The sequence below is a fragment of the Macrobrachium rosenbergii genome, chromosome 56, assembly GCF_040412425.1.
Source record: "Macrobrachium rosenbergii isolate ZJJX-2024 chromosome 56, ASM4041242v1, whole genome shotgun sequence".
Classification (NCBI taxonomy): domain Eukaryota; kingdom Metazoa; phylum Arthropoda; class Malacostraca; order Decapoda; family Palaemonidae; genus Macrobrachium; species Macrobrachium rosenbergii.
The window spans coordinates 27,493,675-27,512,183 of NC_089796.1; the positions used below are offsets into that span (position 1 = coordinate 27,493,675).

Genomic DNA, 18,509 nt, shown 5'->3' on the forward strand with positions numbered 1-18,509 from the left:
AAAGAAAATTTAAAAGTCTAGAAATGATTCGGATTACATAGAATATAAAGGTCGTGTGCTGTCGCAAAACGAACGTTTAATGAAGCACAAAGAAAATCTTGGTGTAACTACCTAAAATCGGTGTGCAAAGATACACCCTTAAGAAAGATATGAAAAAAAGTGCATAAAATACTAGGACAGCACATTCGATCCCATGTACCAGTTTTGAAAATTAACAGCAAACGGATATATGATACTAAAGAGGTAGTAACTTGCTTAGGAGAACATTTAAGTAATATCTCCAAAGGTTCATCAATAAAATCTTTTCACAACATTAAAGAAAAGGAAGAAAAATCCAATTAATTTTGAGACTGATCAATGTTATTCATACAATGATTGCTTTACCATGGATGAACTCTTATCGGCATTGTCAACATGTTCTAATACAGCCCCTGGTGAAGATTTGATCACTTTTGAAATGTTGAAACACCTTCACCCTAACAGTTTACAATGTTTATTAAAGCTATACAACAAAATATGGATAGAAATATATTTTCCACAAGATTGGCGGAAAGCACTGGACCTTCCATTCTTGAAGCCAGGCAAAGATCCTTATGACACAAATAGCTACAGACCAATAGCATTAACAAGCTGTTTATGTAAACTGTTTGAGAAAATGATTAACAACAGATTAATCTGGTATCTTGAAAAAACAGGATACTTTTCTGTTTCACAATATGGATATAGGAAACTGAGATCTGCCCTTGATCCTTTAACTTTACTTGACGCTGATATTGGGAAAGCTTTTACTTCAAATAGTTATGCCACACGCCGTTTTCTCTGATATGGAAAAGGCCTATGACAAGACATGGAAACATCAGATTTTAAAAGAAATGTATTATTCTGGACTGAGAGGGTGTTTACCCTTAAACATAGTACAATTTTTAAAGGAAAGAACCTTTAAAGTTAAGATAAATGGTGTTTTATCTAAGGAGTATCCACAATATGAAGGAGTTCCTCAAGGTAGTGTTTTGAGCACCACCCTTTTTATTATGGCCATAAATGACATTACAAAACAACTACCAACTGGTGTACAGTGTTCTTTGTATGTAGATGATTTTGCTATTTGGATCATCCACTCAGATATTTATACAGGACAGAGTATATTACAAAAATCTCTTGATCTTATTGTAGCATGGACTACTGCACATGGATTCACTATATCGACAAATAAAACTGTAGCCATTACTTTTACAAATAAGAAAAATGTACCGAAAATGAAATTACTACTATATAATAAACTAATTAATTTTGTGACTCATACTAAGTTTCTGGGGTTGTATTTTGACCAACGAATGACTTGGAAATTTCACATTAATTACCTACGTGAAAGTTGTAGTAAAGTACTTCATCTACTGAAGAAATTGTCACATACCAAGTGGGGCTCAGATAGAAGTACATTACTTTATTTACACAAGACCTTGATATTGAGTAAAATTGATTATGGGTCGCATCTATATGCTTCTGCATCTGCCAGTACATTGAAAAAATTAGATCCTCTTCATAATGCAGGTTTGAGATATGCTACGGGTGCATTTAAATCTACACCTGTTATTTCTTTTGTATTGTGAAACAGGTCTATGTTCACTTGATCAAAGAAGAGTCGAATATAGTTTAAACTTCTATTCGCGGACATTAAGATACCCATCAAAATTGAGTAGAATTATAAATAATACCAGAATTCCAAAAAGAGTTGGACCACGATCTTTTATTCATTTGTGATACGACTGAAAATATACATAGAGAAATATAGTATTCCACCATTAAAATTCCTGAACCACTTACCAAATTCAACACCTTTTGGAAATGGAATAAACCTTATATATGCTATGAATTATTTGATTTAAAGAAAGAGGAAATTCCAAGTTTTGCTATCAAACAAATTTTTCTGGAACACCAAGAAATGCATGCAAATACACTCTCCATTTATACAGACGGTTCTAAAACTGATGCTGCTGTGGGATTCGCAGTTATTACAGACGAGGAATATTATTATGGAAGAATGCCTATATATAGCTCCATATATTCCACTGAATTAGCAGGAATTTCATTGGCTCTATATAAAATACCCAAAACTCCCAACAAACATTACACTATATATAGTGATTCTAAAAGTGCTATTCAAGCAATAGATTCTTTTAATCATCATCACCCTGCTATTAGAGCAATACAAGAAAATATTCATTTTTTAAGCATTCGAAATATAAAGATATCCTTGTGCTGGACATCAGGCCATGTTGGAATTGAAGGTAATGAAATTGCTGATAAAAATGCAAAGAAAGCAGCATTAAACGATAAAAATAAAATGTACAAAACTTATTATAAGGACTCAAAAAGTATTTTAAATCTATATTAGATAAAATCTGGGAGACCAATGGTTGTCACTTGAAAATAACAAATTTAGAGGAATAAAGACTACAATACTCCCTTTTAATAGTTCCTTACAGAAGCAGAGAAACCATGAGGTTGCTTTGTGCAGGCTGCGTAATGGGCACACAAGGTTAACTCATGGCTTTCTTATGACTGGTCAACCTCCTCCAGAATGTGATTCCTGTCAAACCAGAATAACAGTGAAACACATTTTAATTGAATGCTCCAAATATTCACATATTAGACATAAATACTTTGGATCATCTCCTAGAATGCAGGACATTCTGGGAGATGATGACTCAAAAGTTTTTAAGATTTTTAGATTTTTAACAGATAGTGATCTCTTAAAATATATATAGATAATTTTATTCATACACATTTTAAAAGTGAAATGTTTTATCTATTTGTTTGTTTGTTTATTTGATTTTTTTTTTTTTTTTTTACATATAGCTTACTTATTACAATTTTAAGCATAAATATAGATGTATATGAGTGTGTGTGTGTGTGTGTATGCATAAATGCTTAAGTTTCTGCAATTTTAAAGATATTTGTATATATCAGACTGTAATCAGTGAAATTTTAAATATTTGGGGGAAAATTCTATACTTTAATTTTATTTATTTATTTTTTTAATAATTGATAATCCCGTGAATATAGATATTTATTTTCTTCCTCTGTGCATGCAAATATATATAAAATGATATAAGTACTGAATTTAAATTAAAACAATAGATTCCATAAATATATTCTATTTAACATAGCATATTCAACAGATTTTATCTGCTTATTAAGCAGCCGATTGGACTTAGTCGGAAGTGGCTGCTAAAACAAATAATTTAATAATAATACTTGCATATATTTGTGAAACCAGCATACTCCGCACCAAGCTGACAGGCAGACTATTGATTCTGAGCGTACATTGATTCCGACTGTACATTGCAATAGAGAACTGTACTGGATTTTGTTTAAAATCTAGTACAAAATACTGAAGTTTCTAAAGGTGATACAAAGGGTGTCCTATCCACTTCCTTCAAAGCTATATTATAAGATAAATACTAACCTCTGACAAATGGAGCTTTGGCTACCATGTTTTGAGAATCATGAATTGACTAAACTAGTCATTTCAATGGACATCGTCAATAGCTTCACTTTAAGAACGAATGTCGAATATAAATCTAAACCTTTATGATTTTTTCCTTCGAGAGGGAAGAGAGGTATCGGTGAAGATACCTTCTGTGGTTTATTTGTAACTACAAGGAAGGAGCAACAAACTACATAAAGGCCACTGAAGTTTTAGAAATGAGGATTGGTTCCATCCCAAAAGGTAAAAGGAAGAATCCTGATTAAAGCAGGAAATGGAACTCAAGCAAGGCTTCTTAGCAACTTTAAGCCCCTCAAAATGGTAGGCGTAATAAGTGTCCCCTCACAAATCATTTAACATAACTAGGGGAGCAATTTATTCAAGAGGAGAATGCAAATTTGAGGAGACAGAAATAGAGACCCCTCCATTAAATGTGTACGTAGTAAAGATATTAGGAAGCATCAACGGAGGTATTCATTGTTTTAAAAGTAGAGGAGTTACGTCCCATATTATATCTCATTTGGAGATTATGTACATAAGTGGGGGGAAAAAAGATTGACAAGTACAAGATGCTCTATCTGTTCTAGGAGTCACAGGGAAAAGGATTGCCAGTATCCTGATCACTGTTTCCTCTGCAAAGGTAATCATTCTCCACAATCCAAAACTTGCCTATGAAGAAAGCTAGAGCAAGATATTGTTGAAAAGGCTGAAGTATAGCACATCAGTAGAGAAAATGCCAGACAGATAATGGGTGCTAATAAAAATCCAAATAACTCCTATTCTTCCGTAATATCAAACATGACAAGTGTTGTAAGGAAGTCCCAGACCCACTCTATAGAACATTAAAGCATTACCAAAAATAAAGAGAATTATGAAACTATTGCTCAAGCAAATTCCTACTTTTCCCCTCACGATTATTCTAACAAAGAAATGGGAAGATATGTAAATCTATCCATATCTGCTTCAGGAAACAGACACACCTTGACACAAAAAACAAGCCTGAAGAATGAAGCAGCTACATCAAGAAATCAAGGAAAATGAAAGCATTAACAGACTGAAGGTGCATGCACTAGCAAGGAAATAAGTAAGAATGTTCCCTCAAAACAAACAAGCCAAAGAAAGTGGAACTACTTATAAAGCATTTGTCATAAAATTCAAATTATTCAACCTCATGTATAAAACAGACTCAGAAACCACATTCTTTAATCAGTGAAGATGGTTTTTGTATACCTGAAGGATATTAAAAGGGTGCACCCAACTTTGTCAAGAAAACCGGCCTAAAAACTAAAAGCACTTTTGATGTACTTGGAGACAAGCTTCTCCACTGAAGAAAAAGAGCACAAATGAACAATCTAATCACCATTTATTTTTAATAGTAATACAATTTGTATTGTGGCACTGAATAGCCTAATCAGTTCAAGTGCCAGGTCATTAGCCCAAACATTCATAAATTAAATCAAATCAATTCAGGCTCTTATTGAAATGAGTTTTTTTTTTTCTCATCTTTGCTTCCCTAGAGGAAGGTGAAACATACCAAAAAATACATTTGACCCTTCATCAGGAGAGATTAGATGTCAGAAATAATAATCCTGACAGGTTTCCCATTTATAGTAGGTGGGCAGAATGATGAAATAACTGTTCTTAATGACATTTTATTTAAAAATACAACTTAAAAAATTTTAAGAACTTAAAACATCTAAACAATCAATAATAACGCCTTCATAACAAAGATGCCATTTCACAGGCAAGGGTGTTCTTTTACTTTGAAGTAAATTTCCTTCAGAGTAGTTCTATCAGTATACCATGTGCTCCAATTAATTCCCTTTGTGTTCTGCTGCTTCTCCAGAAGGGCACTTGTGGCACTCACTTGGTGGCACTTGTTATACCAAAATCCACCACCAAACAGTGTAGCACAATTGCCATCTGCAAAATTAAATTTAATTTAACAGTTAGTTGGCAGTAGTCTCCCTTCATAATACCATCATGCGTGAAACAAAAAATTCCATCATAAAAACATACAGATGCAAAGTCTGATTAATGCCACTTACCATGAAGGTCATTGTCATGATCTATGGTAGTGAAGGCCATATTGTTATGGTAAGCAAGAGAGTCTCCCCCATCACCTGAATATCCACCTACATGGAGGCGATACTCTCTATCTTCACCCTCCACAATGAAAAAGTTATATTCAACATATCTTTTTGCTCCATCCCAGTCCTCCATGTTTATACGAAGTATCTGTCTTGCACTACTTGTAAGTGAATGAACGGCATCATTACCTTAAGAAAGACAAAACAGCTAAGTATGTATTTTAAAAATGGTGAGCCGAGAATGTCACAAAAAAAAAATTAAGATATATAGAAAGTAGGGCTTGCATATATGATATATGTGATATAAAGGCAAGAAAGAGTCAATAAGAAATGCTAGTAGTACAGTATTCAATATAAAGTAGCAGGATGAAAAAAATACTTTAAGGCTGACCATTCACTATTCATTAGATCCTTGAGTCAAGATCTAAATGGGCGACACTTAAACAAATCTTTGTGAAAATAACAGTAATTACCCTCAAATCTGATTGCTCAACCAAACTTTTACAACTATCCTTGAATCTGACAGTGTGACCAAATTGTTACACTAAGTTGTAAGTTTTGTTCAGAGAGAGGACATCCACAGACAGACCTAATTTGGAACTGGTAGTTTACTTATGGGTAAGTTCACCTTGACCATACCTGAGTTTGGGAGTCTTCATTCTTACCTTGCTTAAAACCTGAAAAAGTCTGAGATTTGGATTTAAAAATGCTTTTGGGCTGAATTCTCAAAACTTTATAGAGGTAATCCATAAAATGTATTCCACAGTCTTTACTAAAAATTATTCCACTGAATCTTGGTAAAAAACTTAAGAGAAAAATCCCCTGATGCCAATAAGGAAATAGTCACCAAAAAGATTATCATCTGTAGCATTTTTCATAAAGAACTTAATAAAGTGGAGGCTTCTGTGAAATCTGAAATCTGGTGAGGGTGCTGATCAAGTGTTTCATGGTATTTTGATATGCTTTTACTTTTAAGGGAGTTAGAAAATGCCACATCAATCCATGTCCAATATACGAAATAAGGAAAATGTAATTTGTAATTTACTTATTAGACTAAAATTGATACAAAATTTTAAAAATTAAAAAAAATATATTCAAATAGCATATATAAATGAATTGCATACTGTATATCTGTAAATGTAACAGATCATAATTTTCTATGAAAACAAAGTAACAAATGGTGATGAATCAAAATATTTCAAGCCAAATGTGACTGCAATTCAATTGCATCATCTCCAACAAAACAGCAAGAAATTTTTCTCGAACTTGCCTTGTATTTGTGTGGTGACAATGATTATGCAGCAGGCCAACACAATTTTTTCCATGTTTTCCGATTGTAAGTTAATTTGAATATGAAAGTCAAAATACTGATTTCAATCTTCAAAATGCTGTTTAACCCATAAGAGGTTACATACTTGTAGTTAAAGATTACTCTCTCAGGTTACAAAAAATTTAAAATTATCTTTTTGGCTTAATGCCAAATGGTCCCAAAAGAAGGAAAATGGTATTTAAAAGGCACACAACCCACGTTCAAAGGTCCAAAAATCGGACGTTTGTGTTAGGGGCGTATCCCCAGCTGGCTGCTGAGACATAATCCTTGCAGTGTTGTGATCCATTTCCACTTTTTTTTGTCCCCTAATCCATTTTTTTTAACTAACACGAACAATTTATTATATAAATTTCTCTTACAAAGTTGGTACCTGGTGGCTCTGGCATCGCAATAAATGAAATGACTTGCAGAAAGTCGAGCTGGACTGAGAACATGAGCTGGCAACCTCCTCTTGACTGAGAGGATGAGTGGCCAGTGCGACCTTCCTCCACAAAGACTAATAAGGTACTTGTGAGACAGGTGCGAAATAAGGAGCAGGAAGACCAGTACTGCTGGTTTATTGATGACAACTAGCCGCTTATAAAGTGGGATGCGGATATCTGCGTTGTTCGCAGAGACTGCTGGTATAAAGATTTACAGGTGACTTGAGGTCAAACTAACTCCTTAAAAAACAGGACAGGTTCATACAGAGAACATAGTGATCAACAATGTCTGACATATAAATAACTCGTTACTTGTACATAAAACAAACAAGATTGTTTATAAAGACAACATATACACAGTTTACAATTATGACAAATATATATTTCGAGTGACCTTAGGTCGATGAAAAGGCACCGCAGAAAACAGGATGTTCTCTACAGAGAATGTGTTGAGTGGGGACTTTACAATACTCCCCCCGCAAGACGGAGGCAACGTCTGATTAAACCAGATATCTGCTGGGGCGACGAAGGGGGCCTCTCTTTCTCGATGTCAACTGGAGAGGGTGGTCGCCTTCCCCGGTGTCCTCTGCACTGTTTCGTTGGGGTGCCTTTCCGTCAGGTTTCTGGTTTTTTCGGGGATGCTCTCGCCTCCTTCCTGCGACCAGGGTTGTTTGAGGGGCTGCTGCATCCCGCAGGAGATCTTGGGGTCCGCCTGCGTTGGCCCCCTCCAGGAATGCGGGTTGTAGACTATCTATTGACACCCAGTCTTCTCGACCATGGATGGATATTCAGAATGCCTTCTTGTTCCTTTCCAGTACAATGATAGGTCCCCTGTAGGGTTTAGTCAAGGGTGAGCGTACAGCGCTGTCCCTGACGAAGACATGGGTGGCGGAGGACAGCCCGGGGGACATGAGGCGGGGGCGTCCTGTCGGTGAATGTCTTTTGGAAGGGGGGCGAACTTTCCAACCCTCTCTTGGAGCCTCTGCATTCCTATGTCGTCCCGGTCCTCTGCAACGAGTTCCCCAGGGACTACCAGAGTCTCCCCGTAGACTTTTTCCGCTGAGGAGAGGTTGCTGTTGGCTCTGGGGGCGGTCCTCAACCCGAGGAGGATCCAGGGCAGCTGGTACTTCCAGTTTTCAGAGGAGCAACGAGCCATGAGGGACGCCTTCAGAGACCTGTGGAACCTTTTCACCATTCCGTTGGCTGCGGGGTTGTAGGCGGTGGTGCTGCGGTGAGTAGTCCCCATTAGACGTGCCAGGTCGGTCCACAGCTCGGGCAGGAAAGTGGGTCCCCTGTCTGTTGTTATGTCATCTGGGACACCGAACTGGCTGATCCAGCTGGAGAGGAGGGCTTCTGCACATGCACTGGAGGTGGCTTCTTCCAAGGGCATAGCCTCGGGCCACCTGGTGGAGCAGTCAATGACTGTCAGAAGGTATCTGGCTCCTCCTGATGGGGGAAGAGGTCCTACTACGTCAACGAGGATGTGCCCAAAGCGTCTCTTTGGCTGGGGGAATTCGCCCACCCCCAATTTGGTGTGCCGTCCCACTTTACTTGTCTGACATTACATACACTGTCTTGCCCAGGCCATTGCATCTTTCCGTATGCTGTGCTAGATGAACTTCTCCATCAGCAGTTTGGCTGTTGTCCTTCCGGAGTGGTGGGATAGGCCGTGGATGATGTTGAAAACCAGCCGACATCTGGAGGCAGGTACCAGGGGGAGGGGGCGGGGGCGTCTGGTACTGACATCACTCAGTAATGTTGATCCTCCTAAGCCGAAGGGCATGTCCCTCCACTTCAGCGACGTGATGGCTGTATGGTAGGCTGGGGTCTCTGGGTCAGCAGCTTGTTTGCGGGTGAGGTCCTCGTAATCGATCCCGAGCTGTATGGAATCGATCTCGATCCTCGAGAGGGCGTCGGCTACCGGGTTCTTCCTGCCAGGGAGGTATTTGATGGTGCAGGTGAACTCCGCGATGGCTGCGAGGTGCCGCTGCTGCCTAGAGGACCATGTGTCGCCCAGCTTCGTGAAGGCGTGGATCAGCGGCTGGTGGTTGATCCAAATTGTGAAGGGTGTCCCCTCCAGGAGGAACTTGAAGTGCCGTACCACCTGGTATGCTGCGAGGAGTTCTTGGTCGAAGGTGCTGTAGCTGGACTCGGCAGGGTTTAGCCTCCTACTGAAAAAGGCAATGGGCTGAGGGGTCCCTCTGATGACCTGTTCCAGGACTGCTCCGCAGGAGACGTTGCTGGCGTCTGTCGTCAGCTGGAGGGGAGCGCTGTGGTCCTGGTGGGCCAAAGATGTTGCTTTGGTGAGGGAGGCCTTTGTCAGGAGGAAAGCCTTCTGCTGGTCGGGGCCCTACACTAAGGTCTTTGGATGTCCCTTCAGGACCTCCATCAGGGGGGCCATGGTGTGAGCAATCCCCGGGATGAATCTTCTGTAGTAGTTGACCATCCCGAGGAATGATGGAGGTAGGGGTGGGGAACTTCTCGACGGCTTCGACGACATTGGGCGGACACCTTCTGGGGATATCTCGTGGCCCAGGAACTCCACCTTCTCGACGCCGAAGGTGCATTTGTCAAACCCCACGACGAGGCCACTTTCCTGCAGGCGTTGCAGACCTTCCGGATGTGTCGCAGGTGTTCCTCCCGGAATCTGGAAAAGATTAGGATATCGTCGACGTAGCAGGTGCAGAAGTCCAGGTCCCCCAGGATGCTGTCCATCAATCTCTGGAAGGTCGTGCCCACGTTCCTCAGGCCAAAGGTGGAGAAGGCGAAGATGTAGGACCCGAAGGGCGTGACGATGGTGCTTTTGGGGATGTCCTCCGGCACTACTGGGACCTGAAAATAAGATTTTAGTAGGTCCATTTTGGAGAATATCCTGGCCCCGTAGAAAGAGGCCGTCAGGTCCTGCATGTTTGGCAGGGGGTAGTGGTCTGGTTCTGTTGCCAATTTCAGCCACCTGTAATCGCTGCAGGTGCTGTCTGCTTTCTGCCCCATGTGAGGAGGGGAAGCCCATGGGCTGGGAGCCTTTTTGCGTATGCCCATCCTTACCAACTCTGCGAAGGCCTTTTTGGCCTCCTGAAGGTGCTGCGGGGGAAGCCGTCAGAACTTCACATGAGTCGGGGGGCCTTTGTCTTTATAAGGAGGTATATCCCGTGTTTGGCAGGAGTCCTGGGCATCTGGTGGAGCTCGGGTTTGAAGACCTCCAGGAACTCCTTCAGGAGGGAACCATACTGGTAGGGAGCGATGGAACAGATGGCGGGCTCCCTGGGGCCTGGCAACAAGGGCAGGGACTGGCAGGACTGGGTGTTCAGCAGGCGTTTGTGGCCGACGTCGACTGCTAGACTGAAGTGGGCGAGGAAATCCGCCCCCAGGAGTGGAGTCCTGACGTCCGCAATGATGGACTCCCAGCTGTACCTCCGGCCAAGGATGGAGATTTGCAGGAGCTTGGTGCCGTAGGAGAGGATGGAGGACCCGTTTGCAGCCGTCAGGCAGGTAGTTGGGTCCGGCAGTCGTCTGCAGTCCTCTCCTGAAGGTGGAAATACTGAACGTATGGCTCCAGTGTCGACCAACATCATCCTGCTGGAGATCGTGTCGCGGATGTAGAACCCTAATAGTAAGGGGCCCCTGGGTATTTTTGTTGATGCTGCCACAGCTGCCTGTGGGGTTGGCCGCCGCCACCTCCGTTTTTTGAAGGGAAGAAAGGGCAGGGGGCTTCGCACCTCTGGGCGGCTCTCTGGAACCTCCAGTGGAAGTAGCATATCCCCGGCCCCCCCTCCTTCTGCTGGTGGAACAACCTTTTCTGCTCAATGGAGTTGATGGGCTCCATGGTGGGGTCTTCCGGCAGGAGGCAGTTGGCGAAGTGTGCGGGCATGGTCGCCCGCTTGGCCGCCTTCGTGGAGTCCGTCAGCTGCTACGCCAACCTGATTAGGTCCTCAACCGGCAGGGTGTATGCATCCGTGATCTGCCCACGGACCTCCGGCATTAGCTGCCGCAGGAAGATCTCCCTAGACAGACTGATTTCCTTGCACCTGCCGCTGCTGTCAGTCTCGGGGAGGTGGTGGTGGTCCTGGAGGGCATGCCACACTTCCAAGAGGTTTCCCTCCTGCCAGGGGTTGAGGACGCGGGTAGCTCTCTCGGAGACCGGCAGGGAGCAGGTCTCGACGAGAGTGGATTTCAATTCTTGGAAGGTGGCGGGGACCGACATCGTCATCAACCAAGGGGCAACCTTCTTATCTATCTCCTCCACGTGGGTGTTAATGGCGATGTCCACCTTCAACACCTCGTCAGTCAGGCCTGCTATTCTGAATTGCCCCTCGACCCTGTAGAACCAAGACGCTGCGTTCTCCCTTGAGAATGGCGGCAGCCTTATGTTAAGGGCCATCTTTGGTTGGTCCGTCAGGGGGGACATCGTGTGGGGTGGCAGTACTGGTGTGGAGGTTTTGCGCAGGAGGGGGTTGTGAGAGGGAGGTATCTGCCTCAGAGAGGTTCGTGGTAATTTGTACATGGTTGAGAATGTCTCCGTCCATGCTCTATTCGCGCTGTCACTTGGAGTGTGTGGGAACTCTCACGCCAATACACGCTGGGGGAGTGTGCTGTGTGGGTCCGCTAATGTTAGAGCGCCGTAGTTAGTCCGTTAGGGGCGTGGATTAGGTTCATTGGGCCAAGACTTAGTCGCCGTTTGGTTCCGTTAATGGCTTCCGGGAACCACTCCGGGGGTCACCATTGTGAGAGAGGTGCAAAATAATGAGCAGGAAGACAATTACTGTTGGTTTATTGATGAAAACTAGCTTCTTATAAAGTGGGATGCGGACGTCTCCGTAGTTCGCAGAGACCGCTGGTACAAAGATTTACAGGTTACCTGAGGTCAAGCTAATTCCTTAAAAAAACAGGACAGGTTCATACAGAGAACATAGTGATCAACAATGTCTGACATATAACATAAATACTGTAATTCGTTACTTGTACATAAAACACATAAAACATGATTGTTTAGAAAGACAACATATACACAGTTTACAATTATGATGATAAATATATATTCCGATCGACCTTAGGTCGATGAAACGACATCGCAGAAAACGGGATGTCCTCTACAGATAACGCTTCGAGCGGGGACTTTACATACTAAGAGCATTGTATGGCCATTGGTATGATTATTATTATTATTATTATTATTATTATTATTATTATTATTATTATTATATTATCATTATTATTATTATTATTATTATTATTATAAAAAATAAATGGAAATAGCCCAAATCGAATAAAAGAGCCCAAGCCAAATCAAAAGTGGCCCAAAAAGTCGCAAGTAGCAGATTGTGAAATCTGGCGGCCTCAGGTACTGTTGCGTTTCTGGAGGTTTGCCAAGTACCCATCCAACATAAACAATATCCATATAATGAGCTATGAGGCTGAGCAAACTTAAAAACTTAAGAACATCACATGACGTGGATAACCTGTGTGGGACGACTTCTGCTCTGCAAAATGTCATATGACGTGGTTGACCTTTTACGGTTAAACTACTCAGCAAAGTATGCAACCTGTAATTAAATATTTTCTGCTCATGCAGCTCACTTTGAGCATAAGGTTTTAAAAAATCTTCCTTTAAGACAAAGCTTCATCACAAAAGGCAAAGGGTAATTATATCTGGGATGTTATATATTTATAGTTACCATGTTATATATTTATATATTTCAACTTCAGCGTGCTGAAAAGGTTTGTCTTACGATTTTAAAAAATATATTAACACTAGTGCATGTAGGTGTGTATTTGTTATGTACACAATATTGCCAAGGTTGAAAATCTGGCATTGTATTTGTCATAACATGTAGCTTTCACCTGCTTCATAAAACTGGAAAACAAAGCAATGCATTCCAAGAACCTGCAAGAAGAGATTCACTTTTGGGAGAGCCTCAACAGAGTCAGATAGATTTAACTTTTTACTCGTTTTAACAGGAGGCAAGGTAGAAGCATACAAAAGAGCACCAACCAACAGATTCATCTTCAGCTAAAAGGAGAGGGAAAACAGAGCAACACGAATTGTGAATTGCTTAAAAACTTGAGAGAATCACCCAAATCAGGGTTGAAATCCATAAAGTCTAAAGGAAGAACAAAGGTATTAGAAAGTGGTAAATCTGAGGACAGATGGTGAGGCTATAAATGTACGAGATGGTGACGTACCTAGGACTACAAGCAATGACATCACAGGCTGCTGATGGTGAGGACCAAAAGACTGGGAGGGAGATGGCAGGATGGGAGAAGGTAGGGGTTTTTCACATGACATCACTGCAGAAGACAAATCTCCCGCATGTACTTCCACAAAAGATCCAGGAGATACATACTTTGACTCAAGAGAAGATCCTGCTGAGACAACAGCCGGAGCTATCTACACAACACTAGAAGTAGTGGAAGAGCAAGAGTCACTAGTACAAATAGGTACAGTTGTCAAAAGGTCAGCAATACAAGGTGATACTGTACAGGGGGAGGGTTAACATCAGAAACAGGAGGAATATATGATGATACAGGGCGAATACATGACTGAATAAATTAAGTACTGATGCGTGAAGTACTGAAACAACTGGAATACCATGCCTATTTTCCCAAGATAGTTCAACCAGATCACAAAAATTACTGTCATCCTTGCCAGACGAGGATAATGAATGAGCCGGTTGAAGTGAATGTTTAAGTTGACTGAATGAATCTTTCGGAGAATGCATTTAGTTTGAGACAGTAGACAGCTGAGAAAGGTGGCAAAAGCCATAGACATCCGCCCCGAGACATGCCTTAGGTCCCGGGCTGAGACCATCACCCACTGATGCAGAGTCCAGATGGTTGGCTACAGATTTTCTAAGGCTCAGACACCTTCTCTCTTGTGGGAGAAACTGATAAAGGCCAATCACTATGGAGGATCCACAATCTTCATCCACAATATATGTACTGTACTCGGTTAAATGCCTCACTGAAGATAGAAGTACACTAATATCTTCTCAATTTTTTTGTACCAACTGTACCTTTTCTCCTGACCCACACAGGGAGCATAAGAAAGTGGAAGACTAGCAGGAGGAGCAACACTGGGAGGAGGAAGAAAAGATAAGAATAGCCATCTAGCCAGACATAAATTGTCTATGTGCAGTAATCTATTGGCTTCTCGCCTTTTACCTGCAACATTAGTATAATCATCATGTCAATCCAAATATATTCAGTTTACACAAAACTTGTTTGCTCAGAACCTAAAGCTTCTAAATGCTTGCTGTAGATGACAATGCAAAACAGAAAACAAGCACAATATCATACACAGCAAAACAAGCCAGAAACAGTCCAAATTATTACTGCTGTTTCACACTGTATGCACAAGTACGCAGAGTGAGGAATTCTGACAAGAACTTAGCCACTCCAATACCACCTGATGGGAAACAAGTGATTACAGACAGTCCATCAGGGTCTTCCAAGCATTATTCTTTCACAGTAGGTAAGATTCATCCCCAAATAATGGATACTACAGTACTGCAGAACTGGGGTCAATTTGAGAAGGTTGTGGCTATACAGCAGTTGGAAAAGATTTTCACCTCAACATACACTTTTAAAGACAGACACGACAGATCATTTGATGAATTATAGACTACCCTCAACAAGTTCATGGTCCATAATACAGTACAGGCAGTCCCCGGTTATCGGTGGGGGTTCCGTCCTGAGGGTGTGATGATTACCGAAAATCGAAGCTAACTGAAAATCGGCGATTTTTGGCAATTTTTGGGGCCTATCGGCGCCGAAAAGCGTCAACTTTTGGTTATCGACGCCAATACCCAATTATTGGCGCCGATAAGCGGAAATCAGCGATTTTCAGCACCGAAAATTGCCGATTTTCGTTACTAGACAAGCCCCATAAAATCGGATTGCCATTAACTGAGCCTGCTTTTAACCGGGAACTGCCGGTACAATACTTACCTCCTCTTATACCTAAATGCTTTTCTTGATATAAAAACTGCTGAAGACTGTTTTTGGCTGACCTTCCACTTGGTAGCCTATACTGTCCCTCTCTTACAAGATTGTGCTTGAAGGCCTGTCAATTAAATGGGCCACTTTTCAACTGTGCTTCACTTGTTTCTTTAGTCTAATCATGTTTACCATAATGTAAGTATTAATATACCTAACATTTACAGCAACAAAAAGTATGAAAACACACAAAATCATTGCTTCCCTCAAGTTATTTATGTCACTATATGACGTAAACAAACAATATGAGCACTTAAGAGAATGTGAAATGGCAAGCAAAACCAAGTAGTTTAAGCTTCAAGGACAAATGCTCAACACATGAGAAACTACTTTTGCGAAAGTAATGAAATAAAAATAAATCCAAGAAAACCAGATCTATTGTTTTGCAAGTTTTTTGAGTAGGATTTAATTGTCCAGGGGCATTTAAATGAGCAGGGATATGAACACTTGAAAACACCAAAAACGATTAGAGTTACCACCAGGTATGGGATGATTCGCAGTTTAATTTTGGACCATTTAAATCTCAAACTATATAGTTCAGTCTCTTAATGAATCAAACTGTCACATGTGCTACTCTGAGCCAAAGGGGGGGCGGGGTAATTTTCTCCTACCCATACAGCTTCGGGTAAGGTAGGAAAATCTCTTCTCAAGTTAGGAGTAGAGGTGACCGAGAGGGCAATGGTAGCAGGCACAACCCTCCATCTTTTGGCTCAACTTGGTTTTCTGGCAGGAGGCTCTCACTGGGCAAGACTGAACTAAGGAGGCAGTCCAGAAGCCAGCTCCTGTACAGATGGTGGGGAGTGAAGGCACGGGCACGCCCTTTCACATGGTTATGGAACTTTAAATGGTACAGAAGACAGAAAGATGAACTTGGAGAGAATGACCAGGGAATAGGAGGAAGAGTATGAAGACATGGTATAGATAGGAGTGTGCAGTCTACCTGCAGTATTCCTAAACTACCTATTCTACATTGAAACAAACATTCACACAGTGTGTGTGCCCTCATGCGTAGTCAAACAGTTCTCACACTGATTATACTTGCAATATATAGTTTCAGGGACTGGCTTACTACACAATGTAGACATCCTACACAAAACATGAGGTAGAATTTTACCAATTTCCCTAGCGTTAGCACAAGAAAAGAACCACAGTACTTCCCAACAGGCAGAGTGCACTACCAATAATGTGAACACTTTGGAAGCAGAAAACCGAGACATGGAAAATAGAGTTGCTCCCTCCTTACCAGATAGAGGGAAGACAAACAGGACACAATAGGCTGACAAGCCAAGTACAACTCCTCTTTTCTTTGTCTCAGCTGCCACATGAGTGGGTGGCTAGAAACAGCTTTACAGTATTATGTTGCATAAATAATACACCTTCCATGGTGAAGCCATGTGACTACAACAAGGCATCCTCTCATTGTGATGGGTGTTGTTTAGAAGCAAATGCTTCACACACAGCAGGTTCTACATGTAATAGTACACAAATGAGACATTCTGAAGACACTGAGCTGGCAACAAAGCTGCTCTTTCCACAACACCACACCAATCTTGCACTGAACATAATCTCCAGGTTTTACAGACATGTCAGTGCAATGGGTGGTAACTTGCTACTAGTATATCCTTGCCTAGTTTTACAAAAAAAGGTAAAATTAGGGCCATTGCCGACACTCCAGGGTTAAATCATGTCTTGCCATATTCTATTCATAATGCTTAAAAGTAATTTCATTGTGTTACTGATATATCTCAACACTGCATATAAAATCTCACCAGTGCTCAGCGCATTATCATTACGATTTGGAAAGTGCTAGAACAAATCCCCTTTTGGCTTGATATACCTACTAGAAAAGTGTTCCAGGTAAGCATTACTTCTTCATACTTCTGAGACACTATTAAGTACTGGCCATTTACTTTCAATTTATGGCAAATTTTCTGGAAATTTTCCTAATTTCCCTACAGACAGCAGACGGTAGGGTTCTAATGTATTTTACTGCACAGTGGAACTGGGATCTCTACATTTCTTATATACTGTATAATATTTTCCTCTGTACATTGTATGTGGTATTTAGTCAGCGATGTTCTTATTAGTCTATGTCAGGGTTGGACGAACCTTGGCAAGCATGCCAAAAACTGACATGCTGAAGACTTCCCTCTGGCACATGAAACCCAAGCCCAACCTTAAAAACAACCAAAAGGATAAATGTCTCATTGATGGTAAATAAACAAAAGTCCATTTTTCTTTATCTTGTTCTGACAATGTTTTATACTAAAAATAGTAAAGATCCACCTCTGCTTGATGATATTATATCTGAATTTCTAGAGACAATACATTTATAATTCCTTTAACATCATTTGTTTTTTAGTCAATAAGAAAATTTTGAGATAGGGCAGTGTTATGGAATATTTCGAAAAAGTTGAAAAACTAATAGCTGATTTATCTGATATAAAAATGGTTTACTCTTTGGCTGATACTAAAAATAACATCTTCTCATTGTGTGGATGTATATGGCAACCAAAATTACAAATCCAGATACTTAAATGACATCAAAGTTCCTCAAAAAATTTATTTGGTATAAGGACAAATTTTTCATGAAAAACAGTGGCACCTCGACTTAATGCACCTCAACTTAGCGGATTTCGTTACTTAGAGGACTCGCTGGTGCTGTGAGAGAGGTGCAAAATAATGAGCAGGAAGACAAGTACTGCTAATTTATTGATGAAGAGATCTGCTTATAAAGCGGCGTGCGGACGTCTGCGTATAATGCACAGACCGCGGGTACAAAAATTTACAGGTGACTTGAGAAACTATTTCTCTACAAAAAACAGGACAGGTACATCCAGAAAACATAATGATTAACAATATCTGGTTAGACACAAAAATACTCTGTTGCATATACATAGTGCATGGTCAATTGAACAGATAATATACAATTCATAATAATGATAATATTGTGTTCGTCCGACCCTAGGTTGAATGTGAAGGCACCGCAGAAAGCAGGATGTTCATTACAGAAAACGCATTGAGTGGGGACTTTACAATACTTCCCCCACAAAAGACGTATGAAATGTCTGATGAAAGCGGCGGAGGGGGCTCCGCTTTCTCGATGCCAGCTGGAGGGGGTGGTCGTCTTCTTCGGCACCCTTTAGAGTGGTGTGTTGGGGTGCCCTCCTGTCTGGTTTCGGGGT

At 41.1% G+C, this 18,509-nt stretch overlaps 1 protein-coding gene across 1 annotated transcript in view; it reads right to left on the reverse strand.

Annotated features, from left to right (window-relative positions):
- Positions 1–5,126: 5,126 nt before the first annotated feature.
- LOC136836264 (techylectin-5A-like) overlaps positions 5,127–18,509 on the reverse strand; it is a 141,703-nt gene continuing 128,320 nt past the window's right edge. Inside the window, exons 5-6 of the mRNA XM_067100278.1 lie at positions 5,539–5,769; positions 5,127–5,413 (exon numbers count right to left, since the gene is read on the reverse strand). Coding sequence (XP_066956379.1) covers positions 5,229–5,413; positions 5,539–5,769 — 416 coding nt within the window. The 3' untranslated portion in view covers positions 5,127–5,228. The remainder of the gene's footprint in view (positions 5,414–5,538; positions 5,770–18,509) is intronic.